Source organism: Mandrillus leucophaeus, unplaced genomic scaffold (genome assembly GCF_000951045.1).
Source record: "Mandrillus leucophaeus isolate KB7577 unplaced genomic scaffold, Mleu.le_1.0 Scaffold797, whole genome shotgun sequence".
NCBI classification, from domain to species: Eukaryota; Metazoa; Chordata; class Mammalia; order Primates; family Cercopithecidae; genus Mandrillus; species Mandrillus leucophaeus.
In genome coordinates, this window is record NW_012108663.1 from 1462802 (window position 1) to 1473885 (window position 11084).

Here is an 11084-nt window from a genome sequence, read left to right on the forward strand (position 1 = left end):
ACCAAAAGCAATGGCAACAAAAGCCAAAATTGACAAATGGGATCTAATTAAACTAAAGAGCTTCTGCACAGCAAAAGAAACTACCATCACAGTGAGCAGGCAACCTATAGAATGGGAGAAAATGTTTGCAATCTACTCATCTGACAAAGGGCTAATATCCAGAATCTACAAAGAACTCAAACAAATTTACAAGGAAAAAACACCCCATCAAAAAGTGGGCTAACGATATGAACAGACACTTCTCAAAATAAGACATTTTGCAGCCAAGAGACACTTGAAAAACTGCTCATCATCACTGGCCATCAGAGAAATGCAAATCAAAACCATAATGAGATACCATCTCACACCAATTAGAATGGCAATCATTAAAAAGTCAGGAAACAACAGATGCTAGAGAGGATGTGGAGAAATAGGAACGCTTTTACACTGTTGGTGGGACTGCAAACTAGTTCAACCATTGTGGAAGACAGTGTGGCGATCCCTCCAGGATCTACAACTAGAAATACCATTTGACCTAGCCATCCCATTACTGGGTATATACCCAAAGGATTATAAATCATGCTGCTATAAAGACACATGCACACGTATGTTTATTGTGGCACTATTCACAATAGCCAAGACTTGGAACCAACCCAAATGTCCATCAATGATAGACTGGATGAAGAAAATGTGGCACATATACACCATGGAATACTTTGCAGCCATAAAAAAGGGTGAGCCCTACAAAAGTCCCTTTGTAGGGACATGGATGAAGCTGGAAACCATCATTCTCAGCAAACTATCACAAGGACAAAAAAACCAAACACCACATGTTCTCACTCATAGGTGGGAACTGAACAATGAGAACACTTGGACGCAGGAAGGGGAACATCATACACTGGAGCCTGTTGTGAGGTAGGGGGAGGGATAGCATTAGGAGATAGATCTAACGTAAATGATGAGTTAATGGATGCAGCACACCAACATGGCACATGTATACATATGTAACAAACTTGCACGTTGTGCACATGTACCCTATGTACTCTAGAACTTAAAGTACAATTAAAAAGAAAACAAAACAAAAATAAATAAAATTAACATTAAAAACAAAAACAAACAAACAAACAAAAAAACAGACCTACAAAGAGACTTATACTCCCACATAATAATAGTGGGAGACTTTAACAACACACTGTCAATATTAGACAGATCAACAAGACAGAAAATTAACAAGGATATTCAGGACTTGAACTCAGCTCTGGACCAAATGGACCTAACATGCATCTATCCCAAATCAACAGGATCTCTACCCCAAATCAACAATACACACCCCAAATCAACCCAATATGCACCCCAAATCAACAATCTCTCCACCCCAAACCAACAGAATATACATTTTTCTCAGCACCACATCACACTTATTCTAAAACTGACCACATAATTGGAAGTAAAATACTCAACAAATGCAAAAGAATGGAAATCATAACAACAGAATGAAAAGAATGGAAATCATAGTCTCTCAGACCACAGTGCAAGCAAATTAGAACTCAGGATTAAGAAACTCACTCAAAACCACACAACTACATGGAAATTGAATGACCTGCTCTTGAATGACTACTGGGTAAACAACGAAGTTAAGGCAGAAATAAACAAGTTTTTTGAAATCAATGAGAATAAAGACACAACATACCAGAATCTCTGGGACACAGCTAAAGCAGTGTTTAGAGGGAAATTTATAGCACTAAATGCCCATAGGACAAAGCGAGAAAGATCTAAAACTGACACCCTAACATCACAATTAAAAGAACTAGAGAAGCAAGAGCAAACACATTCAAAAACTAGCAGAAGACAAGAAATAACTAAGATCAGAGCAGAACTGAAGAAGATAGAGACACGAAAAACCCTTCAAAAAATCAGTGAATACAGGAACTGTTTTTTTGGAAAGATTAACAAAATAGACCACTAGCCAGACTAATAAAGAAGAAAAGAGAGAAGAATCAAATAGACACAATAAAAACTGATAAATGGGAGATAATACTAACCCCACAGAAATACAAACTACCATCAGAGAATACTATAAACACCTCTACACAAATAAACTAGAAAATCTAGAATAAATGGATAAATTCCTGGACACATACTCCCTCCCAAGACTAAACAAGGAAGACATCAAATCCCTGAATAGACCAATAACAAGTTTTGAAATTGAGGCAGTAATTAATAGCCTACCAACCAAAAAAAGCCCGGGACTAGACAGATTCACAGCTAAATTCTACCAGAGGTACAAAGAGGAGCTGATACCATTCCTTCTGAAACTATTCCAAACAATAGAAGAAGAGGGACTCCTCCCTAACTCATTTTATGAGGCCAGCATCATCCTGATACCAAAACCTGGCAGAGACACAACAAAAAAAGAAAATTTCAGGCCAATATCCTTGATGAACATCGATGTGAAAATCCTCAATAAAATACTTGCAAACCAAATCCTGCAGCACATCAAAAACCTTATCCACCAAGATCAACCCGGCTTAATTCCCGGGATGCAAGGCTGGTTCAACATACGCAAATCAATAAACGTAATTCATCATATAAACAGAATCAATGACAAAAACCACATGATTATCTCAATAGATGCAGAAAAGGCCTTCAACAAAATTCAACGGCCCTTCATGCTAAAAACTCTCAATAAACTAGGTATTGATGGAACGTATCTGAAAATAATAAGAGCTATTTATGACAAACCCATAGCCAATATCATACTGAATGGGCAAAAGCTGGAAGCATCCCTTTTGAAAACCAGCACAAGACAAGGATGCCCTCTCTCACCACTCCTATTCAACGTAGCGTTGGAAGTTCTGGCCAGGGCGATCAGGCAAGAGAAAGAAATAAAGGGTATTCAATTAGGAAATGAGGAAGTCAAATTGTCTCTGTTTGCAGATGACATGATTGTATATTTAGAAAACCCCATCGTCTCAGCCCATAATCTCCTTAAGCTGATAAGCAACTTCAGCAAAGTCTCAGGATACAAAATCAATGTGCAAAAATTACAAGCCTTCCTATATACCAATCGTAGACAAACAGAGAGCCAAATCATGAGTGAATTCCCATTCACAATTGCTACAAAGAGAATAAAATACCTAGGAATACAACTTACAAGGGATATGAAGGACCTCTTCAAGGAGAACTACAAACCACTGCTCAAGGAAGTAAGACAGAACACAAACAAATGGAAAAACTTTCCTTGTTCATGGATAGGAATAATCAATATCATTAAAATGGCCATACCGCCCAAAGTAGTTTACAGTTTCAATCCTATCCCTGTCAAGCTACCATTGACTTTCTTCATAGAAGTAGAAAAAACTACTTTAAATTTCATATGGAACCAAAAAAGCGCCCATATAGCCAAGACAATCCTAAGCAAAAAGAACAAAGCTGGAGGCATCACTCTATCTGACCTCCAACTATACTACAAGGCTGTAGTAACCAAAACAGCATAGTACTGGTACCAAAACAGATATATAGACCAATGGAACAGAACAGAGACATCAGAAATAATGCCGCCCATACAAAACCATCTGATCTTTGACAAGCCTGATAAAAACAAGCAATGGGGAAAGGATTCCCTATTTAATAAATAGTGCTGGAAAAACTGGCTAGCCATATGTAGAAAACTGAAACTAGACCCTTTCCTTATACCTTATACAAAAATTAACTCAAGATGGATAAAAGACTTAAATGTAAAACCTAAAACCATAAAAACCCTACAAGAAAACCTAGATAGTACCATTCAGGACACAAGCATAGGCAAAGACTTCATGACTAAAACACCAAAAGCAACAGCAACAAAAACCAAAATTGACAAATGGGGTCTAATTAAACTAAAGAGCTTCTGCACAGCAAAAGAAACTATTATCAGAGTGAACAGGCAACCTACAGAATGGGAGAAAATTTTTGCAATCTACCCATCTGACAAAGGGCTAATATCCAGAACCTACAAAGAACTTAATTTACAAGACAAAAATCAAACAACCCCATCAAAAAGTGGGCAAAGGATATGAACAGATACTTCTCAAAAGAAGACATTTATGTGGTCAACAAACATGAAAGCTCATCATCACTGGTCATCAGAGAAATGCAAATCAAAACCACAATGAGATACCATCTCACGACAGTTAGAATGGCAATCATTAAAAACTCAGGAAATAACAGATGCTGGAGAGGATGTGAAGAAATAGGAACATTTTTACACTGTTAGTGGGACTGTAAATTAGTTCAAGCATTGTGGAAGACAGTGTGGCGATTCCTCAAGGATCTAGAACCAGAAATACCATTTGACCCAGTAATCCCATTACTGGGTGATACTATACAGACACATGCACACCTACATTTATTGCTGTACTGTTCACAATAGCAAAGACTTGGAACCAACCCAAATGCCCATGAATGATAGACTGGATAAAGAAAATATGGCACATGTACACCATGGAATACTATGCACCCATATAAAAGGATAAGTTCATGTCCTTTGCAGGGACATGTATGAAGCTGGAAACCATCATTCTCAGTCAACTACCACATGAACAGGAAACCAAACACCACATGTTCTCATTCATAAGTGGGGGTTGAACAATGAGAACACATAGACACAGGGAGGGGTACGTCACACACCAGGGCCTGTCAGGGGTTGGGGGGCTAGGGGAGGGGTAGCATTAGGAGAAATACCATATGTAGATGATGGGTTGATGGGTGCAGCAAACCACCATGGCACATGTATACCTATGTAACAAACCTGCATGTTCTGCACATGTGTCCCAGAACTTAAAGTATAATAATAATATAAAAACATATATATATATATATATTTTAGCCAAATAAATAAATGAAAATAATCAGCCGGGTACGGTGGCTCATGTCTATAATCCCAGTACTTTGAGAGGCCAAGGCGGGTGGATCACCTGAAGTCAGGAGTTTGAGAACAGCCTGGCCAACATGGTGAAACCCCATCTCTACTAAAAACACAAAAATTAATCAGGTGTGGTGGCACACAGCTGTAATCCCAGCTACTCGGGAGGCTGAGGCAGGAGAACTGCTTGAACCCAGGAGGTGGAGGTTACAGTGAGCCAAGATAGTGCCACTGCACTCCAGCCTGGGCGACAGAGTGAGACTCCGTCTCAAATACTAATCATCCTCATCATCATCACACCTCTGGGAAATCTTTCCTGAATAATCATGTTACCATGTATAAATCTTCATCTCCCACCTAGAACACCTATTGCCTTTAAGTGCTTTCATGTCGGGCTGCTCTGTTAGATTTTGAACTCCAAGGACAAAGACCATGCCTAAAATTATGCCTGACACATAGTTTGTGATTGTTTGCTGAATTAAAGTTGCTCTCTCCTATGATTCTACTTCGTGATCACCTGTGAGCCTGGATACTGGATAACTAAGTAAGTATAATTACATGTATGGTAATTATGAGATTCTCAGTGAGAGAATGAGGGACTGTCCCCATGGGAAAAGCACCCAAGCTTAATATACAGTCTTTGGAATATCAATTCTGGCTCTCTCAGACCTTTGTTGGATTACTTGTTAGCTTTCAACCATGTTCCAGAGCAATGAGATGTTATTACACTTAAAAATATTAAGCAGTCTGTCTATCCATTAAAGCAGAAGCTAGTGAACACTTCTAAATTTAAGCTGGAATCTTAAGAGAACTTTAGGAATGTAAAAACAATGAGCACATAGCATTCATTATCATTGCTATAGGCCCTTCCTAGTCTTTAGCAAAATGTTCTACTGAAGCAGAAAAGTGCTATATAATGATGCTTACAATCTACACTGAAAGGCAGTATAGTACAGTTCTTAAAGGTTCATGACTGCCTGGTTTGCAATTTGACTCTCTTACTCACTAGTAATGCAACCTAGGGCAAGCTGCCGAACTTCTCTGTAACTGTTCTTCATCTATAAGATGGGACTAATAATAGTATTTCTTAAACGGTGCCTGGCCTTTGATAAGCAATCCATAAATGCTATTATTTTTATTTTAATTACTTTGTCAGGAAAAGATCCCAGTCATTTCACAAGTCACCTAATGCCTTTTATATACCAGGACTGGGCTAAATGTAGTGTAATCCACTCTCCCAACCTTTTTTTTTTTTTTTAAGAAAGAAAAAAGATGTGACTCTCCATACCTTATAAGTCCAGATATCCAACTCAGATAAGATAGACAGCAGCCCCATCATTGCCTACTCAGGGAAGAGGGTTCTATGGATAATACTGTCAAGAATCGTATTACTCACATCTAACTTTGGACTTATACTGCTCCTCATCTGGTCTTCATCTTTAAATCATGTTGTTTGTTCTGTTATTGTGGAAATAAGTATATACTTACCAACTATAGACCAGGCAAACATCACAATCACCACAAAAAGCCGAACCATGAAGTTTACAGGTCCTGGATCAGCCAAAAGTACCAGCCGGCAAATCAGCATTGCTACTGTCAAGGGAAGTATACAGTAACCCAGTACACAGAGGCTCTGAAAAAAAGATCTTAAAAACAAAATACATTAATAAAGATCATAAATACAGCTGATGGGTGTTATGACACAGCTTATTACATAGATTTCTCTATATAATGGACTGTTTCCTCCTTCTTGGTACATAACATCTACATCCTAACATTAATTATTAAGTACATGCTTTTGGCTGGGTGTGGTGGCTTACGCCTGTAATACCAACACTTTGGGAGGCCAAGGTGGGTGGATCACCTGAGGTCAGGAGTTTGAGACCAGCCTGGCCAACATGGTGAAACCCCATCTCTACTAAAAATGCAAAAAAATTAGCCGGGCATTGTGGCGGGTGCCTGTAATCCCAGCTACTCAGGAGGCTGAGGCAGGAAAATCGCTTGAACCCGGGAGGTGGAGGTTGCAGTGAGCTGAGCTCGTGCCACTGCACTCCAGCCTGGGTGACAGAGCAAGACTCCATCTCAAAAAAAAAAAAAAAAAAAAAAATTAAGTACATGCTTTAATTTTCTTTCCCTATACTCTTCCTCCTCTCCTCTCAGATCCCTTAAAAGTCAATCATCTAACACCAGATGATCTGCTCTAGTTCCTACAGATATCTTTCTCTGAACCTCTAAGATGGTGGTTCTTAATCCTTTCTAGTTTATATATACTTGAGAATTTTTAATATACTTGAGAATTTGTTGAAAGCTATGGACCACTTGCCCCCCAAAATGTACATACTCTTCTTACACAAAAAAGTCTGCCTATGATTTCAGGGCCTGGAGAGGGCATCTGAAGCTTATTAAAGGACCTCAGATAATTTAAGACAATTTAACTCAACAAGGTTATCTCTGTCCAGTAGTAGTGGTTTTAAGAACACTTCTCTTTGGCCCTTATTTAGTTCGATTTTTCTTTTTAAAAAAATATCAGGCCAGGTATGGTGACTCATGCCTGTAATCCCAGCATTTTGGGAGGCCAAGGTGGGAGGATCACTTGAACCCAGGAGTTCAAAACCAGCCTAGGCAATACAGTGGGACCCCACCCCTACAAAAAAAAATTTTTTTTAAATTAGCCAGGCATAGTAGCACATGCCTGTAGTCCCAGCTACTCAGGATGCTGGGGCAGGAGGATCCCAGCTACTTGGGACGCTGAGCCTGGGAGATAGAGGCTGCAGTAAGTCATGATCACACCAATGCACAATGCACTCCAGCCTGGGTGACAGACTGAGACCCTGTCTCAAAAAAAAAAAAAAAAAAAAAAAATCTAACTAGCCTGTCTTCCTTAATCTAAGATATACTACCTGGCAAGGGAGAAAAACAATGCATTTTAATAATACTCACATGTTCCCTCCAAGAAGCTTTGAGTTGAGGGTGATGGTAACTGCACCAAACCAGACAATGACAAACACCTCTGCAAACTGGGGCCCTCCATCTTTTTCACTATCTACAGAGTCTCTTTGCAGCATTCTGAGAAAAGGAAACAGCATAAGAATTGCTTAATCTTTTACTTAGGGCAACACAGTTAAGGCATGGGTTCTCAAACTTTGAATCAGATTGCTGTGCTATAACCTCACCCGAAGATCTGTAATATGTAGGTTGTACTAAAAGGAAAATGACACAAGTATTTGGCAAGGCTCCCTTACTGCAAATTCCAAATGCCTCAGGACTACAAGGGGTGCTCCATTTGACCTTGTTGAATTACTGAAGACCTTTTTTTTAAGCAGTGGTTATAAACTGAAGGGTCAAATGTACCTCACAGATATGAGGTTTTGGGCTTATATAATATTTAAGATGATTTTGAATTTAAATTGACATTATTTTATTTCACATAAGAATATGAATTTCTAGATCTTCTTGAAAAAACTATTAGACTTTCTAACACTGAGCCTGCATTCCAACACTGCAACAATTAAATGTAGCTGACACAAGTGCAAAGGGCTTACAGTCACCATATCACTACTACATGCATTTAGGTTACTACTCTAGCCTTTAGACATATCTGAATTTGCAATTCTTGGGTTAAGGTTTCAGTTGAGATATTTAAAAATGGAAATAGGCCAGGTATGGTGGCTCAGCCTGTAATCTCAGCACTTTGGGAGGCCAAGGCAGGCAGATGGCTTGAGGCCAGGAATTCGAGACCAGCCTAGGCAACATGACGAAACCCCCGTCTCTACAAAAAATAAAAAAATTAGCTGGCCGTGGTGGTACACGCCTATAGTTGTAGCTACTAGGAAGGCTGAGCTGGGAGAATCACTTGAGCCTGGGAGGTTGAGGCTACAGTGAGCTGTAATCACACCACCGACTCCGCCTGGGTAACCGAGTGAGACTGCCTCAAAACAAAATAAAAATAATAAACAAAAATGGAAACGGTCTATAAACCTTTTTAGTTGTTGATTTTTAAAAACATCAAAACATACAGATTATTACTAAAGGGTTTTGCTTTGGAATTGAGTAGTTGAACAACCACTTAACTATTCTTTCTTTGTCTAAGAATTTTACAGATGTAAACTGTTTTGAATATTTGGACTTGGTGTTATTACCAAGAAAAATAGTAATTGTAAGCTCACAACCTCTTCTTATTAAACAGTATAGAGAAGTCACACTGTAAGTCTTTCTTGCCCTGCTATGCTACCTGGCAGTACACACAGGCTTTTGTATTCTATGCTATGCATATTCCATTCCGAGTCCTGACAACCAGATGCAAAGAATGGCCAGCACTCATCACTTGTTGCCTGGAATCCCTATTGCTTCAGCATGGTATGATGGAAAGAATATTAACTAGCCTGGAAAGCAAGAGACCCAGATACTGATCCTAATTCTGTCACTAGATATGTCACTTGATGTCCTGGGACTCCAGTTTTCTCTGCAACTAAGTGGGGTTAAACTATGTAATCTATAAGGTTAATCTTTCAAAAGTAAAAAAAAATATATATATGCTCAAGATGTCTAATACAAACCCCTCCATCAAGGCATTAGGCTGCATCCCTTGACATAGTTACTAAAAGCATAAGAAATAGTACTCAACATTATTACCTAAATTAATATATGCTCAATTTAAATTTAAAAAATTAGAGAAGTCAGCAAGAAACTTAGTGAATTTAGACCCACAAAGGGTTAAGCCTGGAAAGGACCCTCAACCATCTCCCTTTACAGATATGGAAGAGGAGACCCAGAGTGACTAGGTGGGAAGAGATGTGTAATGAACCCTAGAGGTACAGAGTAGGTAGTGAGGAAACCTGAGGTTGAATCTCAGGTCTACCACTGATTATGTGATCTTGGTTAAATCCTCAACCTTTGTGAACCTGAGCTTATTTGTCAAAAAAAAAAAAAAAAAGAAAAGAAAATAATTTTAATTCTTGCTATGTGGCTAAAGTAAGAGAAAGTATTTCAAAGTTTTCTGCAAACTGGGAAAAATTATACAAACATTGGTTATTAGTAGCTCGAAGTCGCATAGCTAGCTGACAGTAGAGTCAGAATGCGAACTCCGAACTGAATTCCAGGGCAGTATTTTTTCCCACTCTATCAATGGTTATATTCCTCTCTCTAGTGTAACCTTTCTCTCCTTCCTCTGTCCTCTTCCTTTACATACAACGTGTATGGAAAAGTACAATGCTCTGAAACACGATCTTGCTTTTCACTACTACTTCTGATTTATTCTCATTCTCATTCATATTTTTAGTAAGATTACAGAGAATTACGTTTGCAAACAAAGGGTGCTTAAACCTTAATTCACTTAGTTTAATAACGGGGAGGAACAAGAGAGTAAATAAGTAAATAAATATTTGTTGAATAGACATGGCTAAAACAGACTAAAATGTCATTGGTTAAGGAAGGTGAGCCTAATTTCATCATTTTTTAATTGATTTGGAAAGTGACGTTAGAGGCTTAAATACCTAAGGAGTGCAACATGTCCAACAAGTCATACAAGTCCTAAATTAAATATTCAATCAAAATCCCCCACAATTTTGAAAATCCACAAAAAAGTCTAGTCTAGCTCAAAGGACAAAGAAAGAAAATGCAAGTACTTACAATGCGAGTGTCACACAAAGGATCAAAGGGCCCCACAAATCCCCTACGAGACAAGAAAAGACAGAAGCAAAGGTAATATTTTCTATCTTTATTCCAATATCTACCTCTCTCCCTCCTGGAATTCAGACATCAAGGATCTCTTTGCCTGCCTAAGCCTTCCTACCTCTCCTCTCCCACTACCTGCCCTCCCTGTCCCCTAATCCTGAATGCACTTCTTTACATAGACTTTAAGTTTTGTTTACTTCATATCCCACAAATCACCCTTCCCTCCTCCCCATCTACTAAGCCACATACTGGCATCCTATAATTAAAGACCAATGGACAAACAATCAGAAGACCTAGGTTCCCTACCCCATACTCTTAAGAAAAAAGACTATAACCAAGGCACTTTACCGATCAGAGACTGCATTAGACAAGGCAAGTATAATCATGCTCAGTTCACAAATACAAAAAAAGAAGCTGAGAAGGAAATGACTTGCCTAGTTTTATATGTGGAGGTGGGACCAGAACCTAGGGCTACTGATTTTTTTTTTTTTTTTGAGATGGAGTTTGGCTTTTGTTGCCCAGGCTAGAG

General features: G+C 38.7%; 1 protein-coding gene across 3 annotated transcripts in view; it reads right to left on the bottom strand.

Moving 5' to 3' along the window:
• Positions 1–11084, bottom strand: part of YIPF6 (Yip1 domain family, member 6) — a 40214-nt gene that overhangs the window by 9483 nt on the left and 19647 nt on the right. For all 3 annotated transcript variants that reach the window (XM_011967271.1, XM_011967272.1, XM_011967270.1), the window contains 3 exons: positions 10511–10553; positions 7823–7948; positions 6371–6528 (listed from right to left, as the gene is read on the bottom strand). In XM_011967271.1, the coding sequence (XP_011822661.1) occupies positions 6371–6528; positions 7823–7948; positions 10511–10553 (327 nt within the window). The remainder of the gene's footprint in view (positions 1–6370; positions 6529–7822; positions 7949–10510; positions 10554–11084) is intronic.